The following is a 23131-nucleotide window of genomic DNA, read 5'->3' on the forward strand; positions in this document are numbered from 1 at the left end:
CCGCGTACTGGTTGTTGCGGCGAGCGAGTTGGATTCTACTCTCCAAAGTCAACACGAGCACACCAAATTGAGCAGCCAGGCCTGAATCCTATTTGAGAATCACTTAATATTTGGTTCTCGCCTATCCACCTATCGATGTGACCATACGGAACTCTCTCGATTAACTTTACAAGATTGGAGGTCAGAGAAATACGTCTAATGTTGTCTATTGCATACCCATCGCCTGGCTTTTTGAGTAGCAGGCATATTTCTTCGTGTTCTGCTTCTTCTTCTTCTTCCCCTGCTGTGCAGGAGGGCCTTTCAGGAATTCTGCCGCGGGATGTGCATGCTGCGTTGTATCAGATGGCACAGAATCCACGAGCTCCATCAGGGCCGAACCGATCGGGTTGCTAGCAGACGACGTAGCAGCGGGCTCGCCGTCATTGCCAGTAGCTGGTGGAGCGCGATCATCTGTAGTCGCGTCCTCTCTTGGAGAGAGCGCCGAGGAGGCAGTCGATGACTCATCAGGCGTCCGAGGGACGGCGCTCGCATTCAGTAGGAGCTAGTGTTCCTGTATATGCTCCCGCAGGGAGCAGAGTTGCGCATACCTTTTCCGGCGCCGCTCGCACCGCTATTGGCCGAGCGCGAAAAATGACGTCAAATGATCCGCGCCGATGCGAAGCCAACTTTACGGGCGCATCGCCGACTCATGCGAACTCGTTGTGTCCGTCAGTACCATCGCCATTGTAATCAGTGAACCGTCGATCGTGCGTTCAGAGGAGCAGCTAGAAGCTCTTGCATCTTGAATCTTTTTGTATTTGCAGATTTGCTGCTACTAAATAGTAAGCACTACTAAATAGTAAGTACTACTAAATAGTAATAGTAAATAAAAGTAAGCTTTGCTTAAAATGTGCACATGTCAACATTTGAAATACGCTTAAATCTGTGTCTGCACCGCATGTATCGAAAACGTGCAGCTGTTGTGAACGATGGTTAGTGATAAATGGCGCTCTGTTAACGGTCACTGACATAACTGCAGGCACGATACCTCTCTTGGCGACGGTCATTAATCGGCTGGTTTCGGCAGCCAAAATGCGCTAAGTGTCCACCTTACGTGTGTGAAGTTTTAAACACTCTTTAAAACGTTGCTGCTTGCTGCTGCGGCTTGCTGCTGCGGCTTGCTGCTGGTGCTGCTGCTGCTGCTTGCTTCTGCTGCTGCTGCTTGCTGCTGCTGCTTGCTGCTGCTTGCTGCTGCTTGCTGCTGCTGCTGCTGTTGGCTGGTGCGAGTGCCACATGAAACCAACAATTTCAGTTCTTGCAAACTTTAGTAGCTTTAACATACAACGCAATGCGCTCGTGCAGTCGTGCTGCCTAGCTAGCGCAACGCGGTAATGAAGCGGAAAGCAATATAAGCGGCAAACAGCATTCCGAACTTTAGCGAAATGCCTTTAAACCTCATGCTGCACTGCAGACGAACTTCGTTGCTCACGCGTCTAACTATGATCGAGTGGAAAAAAACACCGTCGAGACAAAGGAAAGGATGAGAACAAGAAATTTCCCTTCGAAGCGACGATCCATTTTTGCTACCGTTGCTCCCGCTGATGAGGCTTTGCCGGGAATGATTAGAACCGTATCGCCGGCACGTTTTCACCGGTATTTGAGCTCCCCACCCTGCAACAATTCTTCTTCGACATTCCCTTAAGCTTTGGCCACCCCACACGTGCGAAAGGTGTTGCCTATCTTGCTCTGAAAACGTGAATAAGACAGAGAAGCACGATCAACGACACAACAAACTACGGCGCGCGCCAGGCTCCTCTCCCGCGTGTTCTGTGCAAGGCCGCCACCAGTGGCGCGTCCGTCGGATTTCTCTCTCGCGCCCGCTTAGTGTACCCACTGGACCATTTACTGGACGCACGTTTGCCTCACGTGACAGAGGCAACCAATCACAACTGTTCCTCCGCCCGCTCCAGCCCTTGGTGGATCTCGCATGTTTCCAAATATAAGCACTTCATTACTTCACATTTAATCCATTGCTTTCGTTTACTCGTGCACAATTTGTGATACCATTTGCGGCGATGTAGCCTTTGCATTCAAGGAAAAATAGCAGACGACGAGGTCGACGGTGATTTGCTTCTTCGGCGTGATGTCGACGACGCCTTGAAACTATGGCCATGATGTTTTGGCTTCAGTGGATTTTGTTGAAGGTGAGGTGATTAGTGGCTTTCCGGTTTCGAACACCTTAGCGATTGCGCGTAAGCCAGTTTCTTCATTGTGCCGCCAGATTTATAGCCAACCGGTTCGGCTGACCTGTGTTTGGTTGGTGCCGTCAATGCTCTCTCCGATATCATGTAGCAGGCTAGTGGCCATAACATTTCCTTGAGAGCGAACAACGTTCTCACACATCTTTCAAATTCGGATGTTGTTCAACGTCTTGTTTCTCTGCAGACCAGAATTGCTTGACGACGCGCCTTGTGTGCCAACACTTGCAGAGGATTATTTTAGCTTGCGCTGGCATAGCGCGCTCTAAACGTCCAACCTTTTTGATACCTTTCTCGGCAGTACTCGGTTACTCGGGTTAGGCACGCGGGGGGATCAGTCCGAAACCACCGACTACCGCCTGTATGAAAGTTTTGGGAGTCTGGTGTCCAACAGCTGCAGCGTCATAAAACGAATCACTTGGTACGAATGATAACCGCCAAGTATTTGAACGCAAGGAAAACTTTGCGTGCTCAGTTTTGCACACTCAACTTGACTGGTCGCAACTGATGCGCAGTATAATACAGGGTTAATGTTCACCACATGGTGTCACCCCCTTTATCCATGCACACGGGCGCTTTTGCATTTTGCTCCTGTACGGCCGAGAATCGAACATGCGACCAGAATTTCGTTGCCTAGCTAGGCTAGTTGGCAATCCCTGTTGATCACTTACTTCGGAGCGCAAAATGACACACACTACAAGAAAGAACGCCTTCCACTTTTTCATACCAAAATTTGTCATCATCAACAGCGGTGGTACTGTAGAGAACTGTGCAGTGTAAGACTGTCCTTCTTTCGTTCTTTCTTTCTTCCTTCCATTTTTTTTTTTTTTTTAGATTTAGTAGTGAATGTGTTCTACCGAGAATAATTGCAGACTAGCTGTGCTTGCAATCAATCATGATATTTCTAGTCTAATGATAGCACACAAACGTTTACAAATAAGATTTATGTGTTGCTCCTATTATCGGCAGTTAGTTCATCACATTATGTTCGAGGAATGTGCTGCATGCACTCAGCCCAACATTTATTTTTCCTGCATCGTGCAAAGCGGTTATAGATTATGCTTTTCATGTGTGACATGATATCTTAAGTTGACACATCTTAAGGTAACTCAAAATGTCTTTGTGTATGTGTTGAGCAACTACTGTTTTGATCCTCCGTTGTGGTGAGCGAAGGTTTGTGCCGAAGCCTGTGCACCAGTATGTTAGTGTTGTCACAGATTTAAAAGTACATTCAAACCTTGACATGGATATACCGAAGCAAATCTAAAATTTGCATTTTATATTTTTGCTCATGTATCAGCGTGAACATTAGTTAATAGTTAAGGGTGGGTGAAATCCCAACTTTGAGATACGAATAAAATATGTGCTAACTATTCATATTTGAAAATGAACTATTTGGTATTTTTGAATATCAAAACTGACTAGATATTTTGCAACAGTTGCTTGTTTAAGTCTGGTTCCTGTTCTCGATCTGCTAAACCAAGTATTGTAAGTTATCAGAAGTGATAAGATGGCAAATGTTTTCGAAGCAGAGCAGCAACAAAAAGGTTAATTAAGCGTTTTCTGTTTCTGTTTCGCAGTGCAAGCCTGTGTACATGATAACCTGTGATTTACGCTTGTAGTCTTTCACTTAGTGTATTTGCCAGTCTAGTCGTGTAGTTTCATCTTTTATGCTACAATCAGTGATATTTTCCATACAATGAGCCCTTGTACATGTAATGCCAGCACACAAGTCTTACAGCAGCTTTTTCTTCTTTTTTCCACAACTTCTGATTTTTTTTCAGTAACCATTTAGTTAGTGGCAACCATTTAATCAGCAGCTATATATTCTTGGAAGACTTGCTTGCAATCTGATTCTAAAGATGGTGAGCGGCTATTTCTGCAGCTTTTTATGACAATTAGTAACATTATGTTTAAAACTGATCCTCATTGTCTCTGATAGAGAGATGCCTCTTTTTTTCACAAGCATGGTACTTGACTATACCGAAATATGGTCTCCTGCTTTACATTTGTGCATCTGTATTTGACTATTCTATATTAGATACTTACTATTTGTATTTGAAAAAGTTGACATTAGCCCACCTCTACTTATAATGATGATGGATAAACGTACAAAATAATGAACTTGTTCCCTTCTGCTGAGGCTGGGTAAGCCAGAGATGATGCAGCAGGAACAAAAGATGTGTGTAACAGTGATGCCTGCAGTGGTGATCAGTGGTGATGCCATCCTGTACTTCCTGCAGCACTTCACTGCAATGTCAGCAATGTTGCAAACTTTGACAGCACTTACTCGCGTCTAGTTAATTGCATGTCAATGAAGGAGGACTACATTGCATTTGAAAAGAACCAAGCAAGGCTCAACCTAACAAGTTTCCAGAATTTTTCCTGCAATGAAATGGCCCACATACAACAAAATATGTTAAACATCATTATAACCTAGTCCCATTACTCATATGCTAATACGAAATATTCTGCACTCAGTATAAGCATATGATTGTTGTACAGATGCCAATGATCTTACTATGTTTTATTTGCACCCAGTTTAGGGCAGAATTGATTTTAATATATACAGTTGCTCTGATATTTAGAGCTACATTATTTGGATGCATACCTGCAGCAAACCCACTTTATAAATGAACTTCATAGATAATTCCTTTTGTGGGGCATCTCATCATAGCTGTGGTTACAGAGGGGAGTGCCTGTTCACAGTGTCCCTACAGATCAAGTAATCAACACCTTGAGTTAGACAACAATTTTAGCATTTTTTTACTAAAATTTTAGCATTTCTAACCAAAATTTTGTATTTGAGCGAAGCTGTTTACCGCTACCCCTTAACAGCACAATCATGTCCACGGACAGAAAAGTGCGAGCAAAAGCTACCAAAATCGGGAATGGCTCATACCCCCTCTAAGCCTCTCCAAGCAAAAAATGCATCATAGAGAACAATATGTCGAAAACTGTGATCATCAATGGCTCATACCCCTATAAGCAAGCCCGTGTACGCAACGCCCAGATCGGACATTGAGTGCTTCATGTGAATGCACCTCTCGGCACTGGCAAGTGACCACACCACACCGGTGATTGTTGTCGATGATTTTAATGTGGACATTGTCAAGCCACAAAACAGATGGTTTCTCCAGTTCGTTGCCGACGAGTTTGCCTTGATGTGCTTCACCGATGCCGCTCAGCCAACAACCACACATAGCAAATCCCCGCGTAGGTGTGAAGTTCTGTGGCGACAGCTGCAGACACGCACCTTTCCGTCCCCTTACCTCCTCCGCCGCATTCATCCCGCCATTTACCTTTCTCCCTCTTGTAAATTCTGTGTCTCTTCCAAAGCAGACTTAAACCACATCATGTGGGGGTGCCCTAAGCACCCCTTTCCCCCTTTCCTCAAGCAATTAATATCTAGTGAGGAGCAGTGGGAAGCTGCCTTGCGCAGCTCCAGGCCCGATCTTCAGGAGGCCATCCTGGAGTAGGCTGAGAGGATAAAGGAGGCCTAGTTCAAGTAGTTCCTCCCCCCACGCTCTATTCCATTGCCCCCTTCCCTTTAAAGAGGGATAAAGTTTTTCATCATCATCATCACATGGAGCGTGTATTGATTTACGTTGGCAAAGAACGTTTGAGTGGTTAAAACTGAAAATTTAGCCATATATCATAGTGACCACAAAGTATTGGTGGCGATTGTTACGAAATCAAATGTTTGCCAAAATTTACTGTTTGTCTCGTCATATTGTGAGTGGTGGTACCCCCACAGCTTCGCTGTCCAACTACCTTCACAGGGTGGAATGGGTCCTGATTTCTTGGGGGGCTGTTACTGTAATGTTTTTCAAACTTAAAGGTTGGCAGGTATGGGCAAGTGAGGCGTGCCATAATACATCTCAGCCTTGTATTCGTCATCGGTGTCTTTGCCAATCAGTGTTTGCTGGAATGGTTTCCAGATGGTGGTGTGGCTGGTAGTGCTGGGTGGGCATGGCATGCATGCCAGCTGCCCGCACTGTGCCACAGGGCACTCCCTGGGCCCTCCGCCATCGGCCATTCTGGAGATGCCACCCCCGCCACGCCTTCCATCCTTCCCCAGCTGGGCCGGCCCCATCTGTGGTGGCAACCACAGCCGCCACTGCCACCACCCTACCCATCAGCATACGAGCACATTCAACGGCTCTGCGGAGTCCTCCGGCTGGTGGCTCATGGGGCCTAGCTCAGGTGAGCCGAGCTTGACTGCTTTTGAGAGCGAAGCTGTATATGGCTAGGGCATTTCTGTCATCCGTGAACAACCCGCAGACTAGCTCGTTGGCCCCCTTGGCACAACTGTGTGAACGCACTCTTGCCACTGCTCACATGTTGGTCGTTGTTGTCTCCTTCCACAGCTAGTTCCGTTGCTGCTCATTGCTTAAGGGGTTATGAGCCATTTGTTGGCAAGAGGAAACTATTGTCATCATCAATAGCGATCATCATCAGCATTGGCTCGAGCATCGACGTCTTCTTCCACAGCTGGCTCCGTTGGCGCTCATCATTCCAGCATAAAATTCCATTTCTCTTCTGTCATCATAATGGGAAGGCCACATAATTTTTTTTTTATTTACAGTGGTATGAACCTTTGCTTAAGGGGGTAGTAGCCATTCGTGACATTTTCATATGTGACGGATGCATTTAATAACACAGGTGATACGAGAGTGTGTGTGCATACCAATCAGGAAAATAAATATGTTTGTACCTTTGTTCAAAATTCTGTCACCTCTGTGCCGTGTGCTAAACACCTTCCCTGGTCATCCACCTTCACAGAGTGGAATGGCTCATGATTTTTTCTACTGGACCTCTGTAGCTGTTCTGGGTAGGACTACTTATTACTGGGATAGCAATTATGCGAGCACTTCTATGGCACTCATGGTGTGGCCATCATTTCCCGCCCATCTGCGGTCTGCTTTGGGTGGCCAAGTAAGGCTGCGATGGTTTGTGGGCCAAGGAGCTCAAAACATAGTGATGGGGGCGTGGACACGGAGAAACGCTAGCGCTGTGACGCCAGTGCCATGACTGCCCGTTGGTATTCCGATGGTATTCCGTGTGGGGATGCGTGACTCTCACGCCTCCCCTGAGATCTAGTTTTCCCGCATAGCTCGTCTCCTGCAGGGCGGCTTCGCCCGCGGCGGTCGGAGTGGTTGAGGCGCAGTGCGGGAGATGGCGCGAGTGTCGCGCTGCTGCGGGGTTACTTGGGCGCCGAAAGGGAAGGCGCTTGCTTTCTTTCGGTTCGGGAAGCAAGCGGGATGGACGTGCCGTACCGCTCCGACCCATGCTTCTGCGAGACCATCTCACGTGGCCGCCTTGGACACCGTTGGCGTGACTGTACATGCGCACGACCAGGCGTTGGGATCCAGCATGGGGCGAACATATTCGCTCGCAATGCGGTCGCGGTAAGTCGGACTTCTAGATTTGTCGCGCGCCCATCGGCATGTTTTGGGGATAGCAACTCGGCTAGCAGGCATTGATCTATGAAAGGTGCAATAAATGCCCTTGTGATTGTTTGCACTACTGTGTTGTCGTTCCTTCGTCCCAAGAGTACGGAGGAGAACCCCGTATCTCCCACATCTGCTCCCACATCTGGCTGCCCAACGTGGACCTCTTGGGGCATCGGACGATAATTTTAAGTGTTGCTTCGTTCAAGACCTTTGTTTGAACCGAAGCGTAGGCCTAGCGTGGATTTTGATCGCTAGCGTCGGCGGCGTGCTTTCTTGAGCGAGGCGACGGTGGCTGTAGTGTGTTTGAACTTATCAACATGCTAAGCCTTTTCGCAAGTGTTTTTTTTTTAATGACATTCGTCAGTACGAGAGCCACGTGGTCTGCATCCTGGGCTGAGCGCCCGCGGAGCAGTGGCAAGCCTGAAGCGAGTGAGTACGGAAGCCTCGTGGGTGGTCCGAATTTCTTATGTAAATAGCTTCTTCTATCTCTTTGACTCGGATGAAGTCGCGGCTCTGGGAGCCGGGTGGCCGCGGGCCACGGGTGCCACGACGGGCTGACTGGTATTGCGGCCTGGCACCGGGCGCTCCGACACCGTCTGGGACGGTGGGCGCCGTCAACTCGGATGCTGTGTGCACCGAGCGGAGTAGGACCACCCCACAGAGCTAACGTCTCCTCGCGGCTGCCTGTTTTGCGCCCATTGTGGGTGTTGTCTTTGGATGCCGGTTGTTGTCAGGGTAGCGACGATTTAGGCCTAAGGCTTTACGAAGCTGCCTGTCGCACGTGGAGGGACACAACCTGGTGGACCGTGGCGTTGAGGCGTTGCAATTTGCTTCCCTCATTCTATTTAGCCTCGCACGAATTGAAATTACTCGTTCGACTCAAGAAAGCGAGCTTCGTTCACGTGAACTTAGCATCTGAGTAGCTGCCCGATCTTTTGCTAGCCGAGTTGAACATCGTACCACGTGGGCGATGCGCATGCAGAATTCCTCTCCCTTGCACTACTTTAGTGTTTGCCGAGTGTTTTGAGTGTACGCAGCGTGATTGGAGTCACTCCTGGCTTGCTGCCACCTGCACATCGTCTGCGCTGCTGCCCCGGACTACGATCGAGTCACCCCGGGCGATGGTGATGCTGTGGCCAGTTCGGCGCAGCGACTTCGGTGGCCTCCTGCATCCAGCTCACAACCCTCGGCGGCGGACAAAGGAGCCAGCGGTCACCGACAGCTACGGCGGCTCTTGCCAGCAGGGCGCGTCGGCGCGAGCGACGCTTGCTCATACCGACTACTGCGTCGTCGTCTCCGGAGTCCTGGCCTGGGATCGTGCCGTCGAGTCGCAAAGCTGCTGCTGTGACCGGCGGACGCCAGCGGTGTACCTCAAGGACAGTCGGCTCGCATGTTATGGACAGCGTGTGGACATTTCCTCAGCGCGGCCACTGTTGCATGTACTATCTTGTTCGCGAAGCACGGGTTAATGTTAGACCGTGTCACATGTTTCGCCGGAATAAGAAGTGATTTAAGGTTGGGGGGTTGTGGGGATGCGTGACTCTCGCGCGTCCCCTGATGTTTTTCCCGCATAGCGCGTCTCCTGCAGGGCGGCTTCGCCCGCCGCGTGGCCTGGCGCCCGCGGCGCTCGGAGTGGTTGAAGCGCAGTGCGAGAGATGGCGCTAGTGTTGCGCTGCTAACGCCGCCGACAGGCGAGGTTACTTGGGCGCCGAAAGGAAGGCGCTTGGGCTCTTTGGTTCGAGGTCGTCGGCAGGCGCGGACGTCCGTGCGGGCGCCGTCGGATGCTTCTGCGAGACTGTCCCGCGTGGCCGCCTTCGAACGTGCCACCATTCGCGTGACTGTACACGCGAACGACCAGGCGTTGGGATCCAGCATGGGGCGAATATATTCGCTCGCAATGCGGTCGCGGTAAGTCGGACCTTCTAGATTTGTCGCGCGCCCATCGGCATGTTTTGGGGATAGCAACTCGGCTAGCAGGCATTGATCTATGAAAGGTGCAATAAATGCCCTTGTGATTGTTTGCACTACTCTGTTGTCGTTCCTTTGTCCCAAGAGTACGGAGGAGAACCCCGTATCTCCCACATCCGATGGCCGGTTGTGATGCAGGACCACCCACTCTTGTCAGCCATTTGGCACTGAGGGCTTGTTTGTTTTATTGATACCTCAAGGGTCCCAATAGCATACCTGCCATCCCCCCCAATTCGCCCAGGAGACTCCCGATTTTTTACTGAACTTTCCGATTGTACGATCACTGTCTTATATCTCCCGAAAAGTGGTCTCTGTTAGCGCAATAATGGTTTTTGCGAAACCGGCACCACGGAATCTACAGCCACATCGGAATCGTCAGCATCACCAACAACGGCCGCACTAGCACCATCGGTATCATCGACTAAGCAGCCAACTACGGTGCCTAGTAAGCTGACTAAAGCCAGAGCCAATGTAGCTCTTGCATTTCATGCATGCCTTCCTCCTTGGTGCATCTTGTTGCTGCTGCTTGTGTGTATGATTAGTGTTGGCTAGGCCGTGTGTGTGCGTTGTACTGTGTATAGTTACAACCCTCATGTGCTTGATGCCATGATGGTATCAAAGCCCAAGAAAAGGTATTTGCAGAAGTTTTTGCGATCTTATACTTCTGAATTTCCGTGCTTTTTGACATCAAGAAAAGGAGAACATTTTGCATTTTGCACAACGTGTGGATGCGACGTCAGCGTGTCTCATGGTGGCAAAGATGACTTGAAACTGCACGTTTCCATGGCAAAGCATCAAAGCTATGTTTGCACCGCTAAGCAGCAAGACAACATAGTGAACTTTCTCTGGAACAACTGCGACAACAGTGTTTGTGGAGTGCCTGTTCACGGGATTCCTCGTCGAACACAACCTACCCCTTAGTGTCAGCGACCACGTTGGGCCTCTTCTATGGAAAATGTTTCTGAAATGTGACTAGGCGAAGCGTTATGGATGTGGACGAAACTCTGAAACGCAACTCTGAAGAATGTGGAGGTGGCCAACCTGAAATTTATTTCACAGACATCGCTCTCGAGTCTTCGTTTCTTTATTCAGAGTTTCCCTCAGCTCAAGGGGGATTCACTTTAGCTGCCCCAAGATTCCAATGAATCTGCTGAAGACGCTTTAGACGTTCTCGAAGCTGAGTTTGCTGCACTACAGGCGTACAATCTTCAAGAGGACATTCTGAATGAAGAAAGGTGGGACGTGCAGTGGTCAGTGGTTGGAAAAATGAAAAACACTAATGGAAAACATGTTTCACCGAGTTGCTAAGGTGTTGCTCGATTTATTCATGATACAGCATAGCAAGGCAGAGTGTGAGAGGATTTTTAGCACAGCGCGAAAAACTAGGACTGAATTCCGCTCATCAATGTGCAACACAACCCTCTAACACCTGGGCTAGTGAAGGGCCGTCAGTCTGGACCATGTTTTGAGCAAAGCTACTCCGACTAATTTTTGAAATGAGCAAAGTCTGCTGCTGCAAGGTACTTGCAAAAGGACTCGTCGAACACTGCCTGAAAGTTTGAACGACCCCCCCCCCCCCCCCGTTTCCAGGAAGTTGAAACAGTGAATGCACCCCCCCCCCCTTTGGCGTGAATAAAAGGTCTCCCAGCTTTTGATCTCGCCAGGTTGGCAGGTATGCAATAGGACATTACATGAGGGATCGGCACATAAAAAATGGGAATGATGATGATTGCATTGCAAAGATGAGTCAAAAGATGAGTGCAGTTTGTCTCGGAAGGCCATTTCAGTCTCGGGCAGTTTGGACAAAGAATGACTGCAGGAACGTAGTGGTGCGGGCTCATGGCGGAATTACCGAGTTTGGACGGCCTGTTCGACGAACGTGATGAGCCAGTTGGATCAGCCGCCCGTCGCAAGGCATGGAGTAAAAAAACCTGTGATAGAGGCATAGGCGAGAGATGCGACGATGAGGGGCAAGAGGCGATAGGTCTAGTTTAGATTTTAGTGATGAAAGGCTAGTGTGATATGAGTAATCTGAGTAAATTAATCGAGCAGCGCAGTTGTGAACAGGTTCAAGGGCTTTAGTGAGATTAGTTTGGTAAGGGTCAAAGATAGCACATGCATATTCAAGTTTTGGTCACACAAGCATTTTATAAGCAACTGGTTTGACGGATGGCTGTGCCATGAAAAAATTATGGCGAAGATAACCAAGAATTTTTTTAGCTGAATTGATTATATAGGTTAGGTGACTTGTCCAAGACAAATCGATGGAGAGGTGAATTCCTAAGTACTTGTAAGAGTTGGTGGTAGATATGGTACAGTTATTAATCCAGTTGTAATCCAAGCTTGTAATCGTGCAGGCAGGGGGGATGTAGTAAGGTCGAAGATGGAATGAACTGTGTAGTCTTACTAATGTTCAGGGACTTGAGCCATGTAGCACACCAGTCTTGAATATGAAAGAGATCCGCCCCAAGGGAAGAGACGTCAGCGAGGTTATTTACAGGGTGGTACAGGACATAACCATCAGCAAAAAGACTTATTACAGAGGTTACAGAGAGTGGCAAGTCATTCACGTAGATTAAAAATAGGAGCGGCCCAAGAACAGTGCCCTGAGGTGCACCAGACAGAATGGAGCAAACAGAAGATGTAAGATTAGCATATACGAACTGTTTTTGGTTAGTTAAAAAACACTGGATCCAGTTAAGAACAAGTGGCTGGATGTTTAGGCGTGATAATTTTAGCAAAAAAACGAGAGTGTGGAACCTTATTGAAAGTTTCTTTGAAATCTGGGGTGTCAGTTGGAATGTTACAGTCGAGGTCTAAATGAATATCATGAATAAATAAAGTTAACTGCGTTTCGCATGAGTGATCTCTCTGGAAGCCATGTTGATTAGTGTGAAAGAACTTCGCTGAAGTTAGGAAGTTAGCTACATGAGAGTAGATGACGTATTCCATGATTTTGGAGCATACGCTGGTGAGTGAAATGGGACGGTAGTTATCTGGGGGAGGCAGATCAGCTTTCTTGAAGACTGGAATGACCTCCCCTGTTTTCCAGTCTCTTGCAACAGTGCCTCTGTCAAGTGATTGCTGTGCTGAAAAATGATACAGAGGATTGAACTACACACATACTTCGTATTTTTAACACTTCGGCATTGATTCTGTCGGTCCCACAGAATGGTGAGCACTTCAGGCTATCTATAACCTTAACGATGCCTTCTTGCCTAAAATCAATACCTTTCAATGGTGGAAAATCGGAAAATGGTAAACCTGCAAGTTCATTGGCAGATCCTTTTGTAAACATTGAACAAAATTCAAGGTTCAAGGCATCAGGAACATCTGAGTCGGAAGCAGGGTGTCGAACCGGAATGTTTTCAGGTTCAATTTGGGTTCGGGTTCAAGCTTTTCAGATTCATTTCCAGGTTCAGTTCCCAAGCACCATTCCGTTTCAGTTCGAACCGGTTCAAATGGGTTCAAACGGGCTGAAAACAGCGCCAAACAACAACATGAAGAGAGTGGTACAGACCACAGTGCTGACTAACAACCAAGTGTCTTTATTCTTTCAGTCAGCATATATTGTCACATGGTGGTGATGTTGAAGAACACAGTAGCAATACTATGAACGACAAAACAAAATTTTATTGGGTGAACCTGTGCCCACAAAACAGGCTACACTTATAGCACAACGATAGCGGCGAACACAGTCGGCGATCGGCGAAAATCTCATCTGCGGGTCAAGCGCGTCGGCTTTTATACAGCTGTCGTCGAATGTTCCAGACTAATCGTTCGGACCCGCGTGCCTTCCACAAAGTTCTACACCATTCGCGTCACGCGATGAAATCAGATAACACAAGGTTCGGCGACAACAGACAGCTGGGTAGAAGCATCGATAACTTTCCAGAAACTTCGGATACATGCAGGCGCGTCCTGCGCTGTGCGATTACATTTGTTAGGCGGCGAAACGTGGTCGCCCGATAAAGATAAGTACACGTGTCACTACCCCCCTCGGAGGCGGGTGAGCTGTCGGGCTTCTCCGGCGCGCTGGAGATAGCTAGCGACGTCAACATTCTCTTCATCAGTGACGTGGGGCAGCATGGCGTCGAGCGTCGTCATCGGGTTCCTGCCGTAAACCAGCTTAAACGGCGTGATCTGTGTTGTTTCTTGCACCGCCGTGTTGTAAGCGAAGGTTACATACGGCAGGACCGCGTCCCACGTCTTGTGCTCGACGTTGACGTACATTGCTCGCATGTCGGCGAGGGTCTTGTTCAGGCGCTCCGTGAGACCATTCGTCTGCGGATGGTAGGCAGTTGTCCTCCTGTGGCTTGTCTGGCTGTACTGCAGAATGGCTTGGGTGAGCTCTGCTGTAAAAGCCGTTCCTCTGTCGGTGATGAGTACTTCTGGTGCACCATGTCGTAGCAGGATGTTCTCGACGAAGAATTTCGCCACTTCGGCTGCGCTGCCTTTTGGTAGAGCTTTAGTTTCAGCAAAGCGGGTGAAATAGTCCGTCGCCCCGACGATCCACTTATTCCCGGATGTTGACATCGGAAACAGCCCCAACAAATCCATCCCAATCTGCTGGAATGGTCGGTGAGGAGGTTCGATCGGCTGTAGTAATCCTGCTGGCCTTGTCGGTGGGGTCTTGCGTCTCGGCATGTCTGGACGTAACGGGCGACGTCGGCGGTCAGACGCGGCCAGTAATACGTTCCCTGTATTCTCTACAGCGTCCGGGAGAATCCGAGGTGCCCAGCGGTCGGATCGTCATGTAGGGCGTGCAGTACTTCTGGACGCAGCGCCGACGGAACAACAAGAAGGTAGCTGGCGCGGACTGGTGAGAAGTTCTTCACGAGTAGGTTGTTTGAAGCGCGAACGAAGACAATCCACGCCTAAATGCCCTAGGGACAACGTCGGTGTGCCCTTCCAAATACTCGACTAGGGCTTTTAGCTCCGGGTCTCCTCGTTGTTGTTCGACGAAATCTTCCGCGCTTATTATCCCAAGGAAGGCGTCGTCGTCCTCGTTGTCTTGCGGTGGGGGATCGATGGGGGCGCGTGATAAGCAGTCGGCGTCGGAGTTTTTTCTTCCGGACTTGTATATTACCGTGACGTCATACTCTTGTAGTCTGAGGCTCCATCGTGCCAGCCGTCCTGAAGGGTCCTCTAAGTTATCTAGCCAACACAACGCGTGGTGGTCGCTGACGACTTTGAATGGCCTGCCGGAGAGGTAAGGGCGGAATTTAGCTGTAGCCCAAATGATGGCGAGGCATTCCTTTTCAGTCGTAGAATAATTGCTTTCCGCTTTTGACAGCGACCGGCTAGCATACGATATCACCCGTTCAAGTCCGTCTTTCCTCTGGACTAGGACGGCACCGAGGCCTAGGCTACTGGCGTCAGTGTGGATTTCGGTATCGACGTCCTCGTTGAAGTGTGCAAGTACCGGTGGCGACTGCATGCGTCGTTTGAGTTCTTGAAATGCCTTGGCCTGCAGCGTTTCCCACTTGAACTCGACATCACATTTGGTTAGATGTGTTAGCGGCTCCGCGATGCGTGAAAAGTCCTTGACAAAGCGCCTATAGTAGGCACACATGCCAAGGAATCTGCGCACTGCTTTCTTGTCGATTGGCTGCGGGAACTTGGCGATGACAGCTGTCTTCTGTGGGTCTGGGCGTACTCCTGATTTGCTGATGACGTGGCCTAGGAACAAAAGCTCATCGTAAGCGAAGCGGCACTTTTCTGGCTTCAGAGTGAGCCCTGGTGACTTGATGGCCTCTAGTACTGTGGCAAGCCGCCTCAGGTGATCGTCGAAATTTCCAGCGAATACAACGACGTCATCCAAGTAAACGAGACAGGTCTGCCACTTCAATCCTGCTAAAACCGTGTCCATCACCCGTTGGAACGTTGCGGGCGCCGAGCACAGTCCAAATGGCATAACCTTGAACTCGTAGAGGCCGTCCGGGGTGATGAAGGCGGTCTTTTCGCGATCTCGTTCGTCGACTTCTATTTGCCAATAGCCAGACTTGAGGTCCACCGACGAGAAGTATTTAGCGTTGCAGAGCCGATCCAATGCGTCGTCTATCCGTGGGAGGGGGTACACGTCCTTCTTCGTTATCTTGTTCAGACGACGATAATCGACGCAGAAACGTAGGGTTCCGTCTTCTTTTTTTACAAGGACAACAGGGGATGCCCACGGGCTTTTCGACGGCTGGATGATGTCACGCAGCATTTCGTCGATTTGTTCTCTTATAGCTTCGCGTTCTTGCGGCGAAACTCGGTAAGCTCTGGCGGAGTGTTCGAGCGTACTCCTCGGTGATTATGCGATGCTTGGCGACTGGTGTTTGTCGAATCCTCGATGACATCGAAAAGCAGCCTTTGTATCGTCGGAGCAGACTTCTGAGCTGCTGTTGCTTAATCACGGGGAGACTTGGATTAATGTCGTAGTCTGGTTCGGGAACCATGGTCGTCAGTGTAGATGCGGTGGAATCCGAGAGGACAAACGCATTACTGGTTTCCAGAATTTCCTCGATGTACGCGATCGTCGTGCCCTTGTTGATGTGCCTGAACTCCTGGCTGAAGTTTGTCAGCAATACTTCAGTTTTCCCTCGATGCAGTCGAGCGATCCCTCTTGCGACGCAAATTTCACGGTCTAGTAGTAGACGTTGGTCGCCTTCGATGACACCTTCTACGTCAGCGGGTATTTCGTTGCCGACCAAAATAACAATGCTGGAGCGAGGCGGGATGCTCACTTGATCTTCGAGCACACTCAAGGCGTGGTGATTACGAGGGCTCTCTGGCGGTATCGCTTTATCTTCCGACAGCGTTATTGACTTCGACTTCAGGTCGATGATTGCGCCGTGTTGATTCAGGAAGTCCATACCGAGAATGACGTCTCGTGAACACTGTTGGAGGATAACGAAGGTGGCAGGGTAAGTCCGGTCATCAATGGTTATTCTTGCCGTGCAGATTCCAGTCGGCGTAACCAGGTGTCCTCCAGCGGTGCGAATTTGAGGGCCTTCCCATGCAGTCTTAACCTTCTTCAACTGAGCGGCGATGTGTCCACTCATGACGGAGTAATCAGCCCCTGTGTCCACTAAGGCGGTAACTGCGTGGCCGTCGAGAAGCACGTCGAGGTCGGTGGTTCAAATGTCCGTCTTCCTCGCGTAGGTGCGGTGGGCGACGGGTGGGCATGCTGGTGGCGGCGGCGGCAGACGACGGAATTGCGGCGTTACAGGGCCCTGACGCGGTCGCGAAGGGTTGCCTTGACGGCGTGCGACAGCGGTGTAGGTCATCGCTTCCGGTTGGGGCTGTGATGATTCTGGTTGTACCTCAGGAACTCCAAGCTATCGGTGCACCTCTTCTTTCACGATGTCGGCGATCGAGGCCACTTGAGGCTGCGACGAAGGCAAGACCTTGCGCAGTTCTTTGCGCACAATGGCCCTGATGGTCTCACGCAGATCGTCCGTGGCCAGTGATTGAATTCCTGCGTAGTGGGTAGAGCTTGTACGGCGGTTGAATTGCCGGTTCCGCATTTCGAGTGTCTTCTCGATGCTGGTGGCCTCGCGAAGGAACTCTTCTACGGTCTTCGGCGGGTTTCGTATCATTGCGCCGAAAAGTTCTTCCTTCACACCACGCATGAGAAGGCGGACTTTCTTCTCCTCGGGCATATCCGGGTCGGCGTGGCGGAACAGACGGTTCATTTCTTCCGTGAAGATAGCAACGTTCTCGTTAGGTAGCTGCACTCGGGCGTCGAGCATGGCTTCGGCCCTTTCCTTGCGCACGACGCTCGTAAAGGTGCGCAGGAAGCCGCTACGGAAGAGGTCCCACGTCGTCAAGGTCGACTCCCGGTTCTCAAACCACGTTCTGGCGGCATCTTCTAAGGCAAAGTATACGTGCCGCAGCTTGTCGTCGGAGTCCCAGTTGTTAAAAGTCACGATTCGTTCGTAGGTCTCCAGCCAGGATTCTGGGTCTTCAGTCGCTGCTCCATGGAAGGTCGGTGGGTCCCGAGGTTGTTGTAGGATAACGAGGGACGCTGGGGCAGCCATTGGGGTTGTTTTGACCACGATCTTCTTTGTCGACTCAGGTAGAAGTCCATGCTCTGGGGGAGTCCGCATCCCGCATTTGCTGCAGGATGACAAAGCAGGCGGCTGCCCAGCTGCCGCTGTCAGTGCGGGATGCCAAAACAAAATGGCGGCCGGCGGAGCAAACCAAACGCGCCGAACGCGATTATTTTTCTTCTCTGAGTACATTACGCACATTGAAACAGTTTCTTCCATATCACTAATGAATAATATTGTTAATATCAGCAAGTTTGCGACAATAACATAGCCATGTCCACTTTGAGGGGACAGAAACAGAGGTGGGCGCACCTAGCTGCCAGTGACATAGAAACTCAAGCAGAACTTTTTGTTGGGCTAGTTGGTGCATGTTACTGAAGTACTAAAGCGCCAAACATACACAAGAAGCACTTGTCCGTGTCTCTTCTTGTGTCGTCTGTTTGGCGTTTTAGTACTTCAGTGACATAGAAAGATGCGGATGGCATGGTGCGGAAACTGCGATATTTGTCTTCACTGCTATTCTAACATGGCACGTTTCCACTAAGAGTGGGCGAATATCCTAGCTGCGTTACAAGCGTCAGCGTATGAATAGGGTACACGTCTAACGTATCAGTGTAAACTTGGCCACTATCGTTGCCGCTCGCGATTTGTTTCATGCCCACGAGTGCAGACAAGAATCGGAAGGCGCCCTTTATGTTGTTGACTAAAACCATTATGAAGCCTACAAATAATAAAGCTGAGGCAAGTTTGGTTGTAGCTTTTTTTTTTTTTTTTTTATCATGGAAGTGCGGAAAGTGATGAAAGGAATGAAATGGGGCATCTTCTTAAGAATGTTGGGTGCGTGCAGACCCCTTGGTATGTCTTCAAGGGTCGTTCGCGTAGCATTCGACAGATGGTAAGCGCAGTCATCATTACCTAGACTTGGCACACGACATATTGCTGCGACAAGTTCAGGGTGCGATCATTACACGGGAAAGAAAAAAAAATCGAATGTTGACGTCAAAATTCAGGGGTGCAATCATTACGCGAGTGCAATCATTGTGTGAGTAAATACGGTACTCTACCGCTATCTCAGAGCACAAAAGCAACAGAAAATTCAGAATGCGCAGGGGCAATAAATTGCAATCAATGAGATTGGAAGGCTATCTCCTTCAGAAGGAGAGAAATGGAGGGGAGGCTTACACATGCGTTGCCGCTATTGCGAATCTGAAAGGCTTCAGAAATAAGATGTGCGCAGTCATCGCGGTATTTTGGCAAATAGGTCACATCTTTAAATGTGACCTATGGTCAACAAGCCTTACAAAAAGGCAATCGGCAGCCGCTCAATCTGAAAAATCACTTACGGCAAATGGTTGCGTTTATCCCATATGTGCACCAGGTTGCGCGTAATCTCTGAAAGGTTGTCAGCAGGGCAGGCTTTAGGTTGTTGTTCACTGCCAGAAATAAGTTAGGTAGCCTGTGCCACCAAGTCAGTTGGGTGACCGAGAACAAAAAAAGAAGTAGCAAAAAGCAGCACAGGCAGAGGTTTGTTGTCAGCTGTTGTGAATGTGTGGTTTATAAGATTCCTATTTCATGCAAGCGTTTCTACATCGGTCAAGCAGGGCGATGCATTACTGGTTACATGCGCAAACAGTCAAACAAGGTTCAAGAACAAGCCAGAGACACTCTATTGTCACTCCATTGCAATGAATGCGGCTGCAAGCCGTCTTTTAAAGATGTGACCTATTTGTCAACGGCGTTTTAGCTTTAACGCGAGAGCATTAGCAGTTCTAGAAGTCAAAAACTGTCAGCGTCAGCCTCCACCTGCCAAGTGTGGCAGGTGGCATTTAGAGGGATTTCATTCTCTGCACCTTCCAGCTGCTAACAGTCCGGCTAGAAGGAAGGAACAGCTGTGGTGACTCACTGTAGGGAAACAGCAACTTTCTAATGACACTTCAGTGACAGCGACTGGGTTCTAGTAAAGATAGTAGCTTAGTGAAGTCACAAGCAGTGGTAGTGGTTGCTAGTACTCTAATGCTGCAGAACAGTAGCACAAAGGAAGAGAAGTTATTGAAGAATGCTATCAGATTTCCTTCGCATCAATCCAGTTGATCGCCCCTCTTTCTTTTTTCAGTTTAGTTGCTTCCTCCTCATATAAATACTTGTTTCGGAAACGTTTGGATGAATACAAAATATGCATTAGGCAAATATTTATTAACTTCAGTGCGAGATGTCAATCTTATTCTAGAAACAACATAACAGCGCAATGCGTGCATAAAGAAAGACATTTTATAGCATTTAGGTTGTCGGCTTTTTTGTGCACAACTAAATTTTCTGACTGGTCGAGAGGGATAGCGCTTCAATATTTGCAAATGCCAAAGACCCCCAAAATATCGAGGTTGGTCCAATCCACTAATCCATCTTAACTGGGCTGATAATTCCTCTAATCCAAATTAATCAAACACCCATCCTGCTAATTCACTTCAGCTCACCCACTCATCTCACTAATCCACCCCAGCCTACCCGCTGATCCACATTAATCTACTTTAATCCATGTGCCCCTTAATTTTAAGGTTGAGCAGATTTAAGATAATATGCAAATACTGTTGCATGCACATCAAAAGTAGAGTTAAGAAGGCCCCAAAGTTGTTGTTTTTAAATTATCATGCTCTCTTAGAGCAGTAAACAAAGGACACAGTGTCGATGCACAAGAAGTGCCGGTGACATAGAGGACTGCGAGTGCTTGTGTCTCACTGCTGTTTGTATATAATGGCTTATTCAAGCAGCATAAGTAAAAGATATGGATTTATTGCTGATGAAGTCCTTCACAAGGGGGCAGGGTTGCATTCAAATTAACAACACATAGGAAATGTTACATAATGTTAAACACCATGCACTTAGAAACCATGAAAAATAATGCGTGATACGTTGCCTCGGAATAGACGTTCTAACTTAATTTATTCTAAATGCAAAGGAAAATTGGGGAAGATGGGCATTATCTAATGCAAACTGAAGGTGAATACGGACAACTTTACTTTAAATTGAGGCTAAATAAGAAGAGCACCTGATGCATTGTTGAACTACAGACTATGCATAATATTTGGTTGTGCTGTCGGGTCAGGGGTAAAAATATCTTCAGACGCCAGCTCAACCACCTCGATGGTTCGAATAAATGTTTTTTATCTCTCTCTCTTTTCAGACGCAAGGTACAGCACCATAATAAAAACTAGAAATTACAATTTTGAGGAGCTGCTAATGGTTTACTTATGCTCGGGAATAAAGCAGCTAGGAAACCTAGGATATAAAACCAAACAGCGCAATAATTCAGTATTGACACTCATGCTGCATTCTATCCATATTCAGCATTTTTAAAGCTCTCTTAAAGAAAATAAACAACCCCATTTAGCCAAATACAAGGGCTTTAACAAAACTTATTCGCATGGTCACTGAATGCTTTACCTTTATCAGTTGTGCGCATTCTCTCTACTTCGAGTGGGCACACTGCATATCTTGCACATACTTTAATGGGCATTTCTTGCAGTAAAAATTTCCTGCAGAATTTTATAGGATGTACGGCATAATTATCTCGCGGGTATTACCTTTTTCAATTTTATGCTGTGCTGATTTTTTCAAGCTCTAAGAACAACCTTCCAATGCATTTTCTCCCGCAACCACTTTTCAACCCTAGTTACACGGCCGACTTAACTGTAGTTACGATAAACCGCGGTTACCAAACTTAAGTACGGTTATCACTAACCGCGGTTCGCCGCTGTTACACAGGTCGCCAACACTCTCGGTTAAAACAACGCCCCCTGGAATGCAACAAACAAACTAACGCGTCAATTGGCGGAATAAGCGCCGTATGCAGATATGTAAGTTATTACAAAAATATTCCTTCTAAAACACAATTTCATGCCAAACTATATGTGTTTTATTCGCAAAACGGTTGTCCAGAATAGTTTGCAACGTGAACTAGTTCTGGAGTGCGCGAAGTTGGACGGGACACAAAAACAGTCTTTAAACATTGCTTTTCTCGTGCTTCAGTGATGCGTTGTAGCAGCAGCTGAGTTTGTTTTTCACTTTGTGCATCTAATATCGCTTGTGCACCGAGGTTCTCTTGCGCGCTTCAAGTCTTTGGGGCGACGGCCCAGAGTTTTTCATTGCATCTAATGTCGCTTGTGCACCGAGATGTGCTTGCGCGCTTCGAGTCTTGCAGCGATGGCCCACAGCAAGCCTGCACTTGATGTGACAGTCAACGACAGCGACGACGATGCAACTTTCTGGGCATTTTTCATGGCTCAGCAGGTATTGCTGCAACAGTGGCGAATCCGGGAGCGCAACATTTCGACTCAAGTTCAGGAGCTGAATGCCGAGCGAAGAAGAGCGGAGAGACGATGTAAACGCCTTATGGTGATCGCTGCTCGACTGTGCTCTCGTGAGAGGCGTCTGTGGTCATCATCTGTCGGATGACGACTTCAAAGGAAACTTTAGAATGAGTTGAAGTACATTCAGTTATGTAATAAGTGTATGTGAGTGTATGAGACACGCCGACACGAACATGCGCAAAGCCATCCAATTGGACAAAAGGGTGGCCATCGCGATCTACCGCTTGGCTTCATCTGCGGAAGACAGGACTGTGGTAAATGTCTTTGGCATCAGCCGTTCTTCTGTAAATATTATCTTCCGCGGGTTTTGCGAAGTGGTTGTACATGTCCTTGAGCTGCGATTCGTGCGCTTCCCAACACTGCACGAATTACCGGAACACATTAGGCAGTTCGCAGTACTAACCGGGTTCCCCCAAGGTGTGCGAGCCCTAGATGGATGCCATATAGAAGTGTGCCCACCACAAGAACAAGCTTGTGACTATTATAACTATAAAGGATGGTATAGTATAATACTCTTGGCTGTGGTAGATCAAAACCACAAGTTCATGTATACAAATGTAGGCACACCTGGAAGAAACCATGATGCTGATGTCTTTCAGAAGTCAAAACTCAAGAAGATATTATCAAGCAAGTTGTTTGATGTGGAAAAAAAAGTGATCCATGGAGTGACAGTTGGCCCCGTACTTCTTGCAGATCAAGCGTTCCCACTTCAAAAGGATGTGATGAAGCCTTTTCCAGTGCCAGGGGCTGCAGGTTCTGCTTCACAGGTTTTTAATTATCATCTGTCTAGCGCAAGAAGAGTTGTGGAAAATGGGTTTGGTCGCCTGAAAGCAAGATTCAGAATTTTGCACAAAGATCTGGAAAATAACATTAGTAACGCGAGATGCATCATCCGTGCATGTTGTGTGCTGCACAACATTTGCGAAGAACTGAGTGATCGATGCGAAACAAGCTGGCTTGAATGTCTGAACTCTGTTGATGCCAGTAGGCCTCAACAACAGGGCAAGACCAACCGGTCAGAACCAGGTGGTGCAGAAGTACGAAATGCGTTAGCAGCATTTCTTGCT

General features: G+C 48.3%; 1 protein-coding gene across 4 annotated transcripts in view; it reads left to right on the plus strand.

Annotated features, from left to right (window-relative positions):
- Positions 1–1902: 1902 nt before the first annotated feature.
- LOC126532981 (uncharacterized) overlaps positions 1903–23131 on the plus strand; it is an 88255-nt gene continuing 67026 nt past the window's right edge. For 3 of the 4 annotated variants that reach the window (XR_011895885.1, XM_050180163.3, XM_055071656.2), the window contains exons 1-2: positions 1903–2183; positions 6179–6443. Coding sequence is in view for 3 of the 4 variants with exons in the window: in XM_050180163.3 (XP_050036120.1) it covers positions 2145–2183; positions 6179–6443 (304 nt within the window). In the remaining variant the exon portion in view is untranslated. The other variant, XM_055071657.2, reaches the window with a different exon arrangement.

Source organism: Dermacentor andersoni, chromosome 7 (genome assembly GCF_023375885.2).
Source record: "Dermacentor andersoni chromosome 7, qqDerAnde1_hic_scaffold, whole genome shotgun sequence".
Taxonomy (NCBI): Eukaryota; Metazoa; Arthropoda; class Arachnida; order Ixodida; family Ixodidae; genus Dermacentor; species Dermacentor andersoni.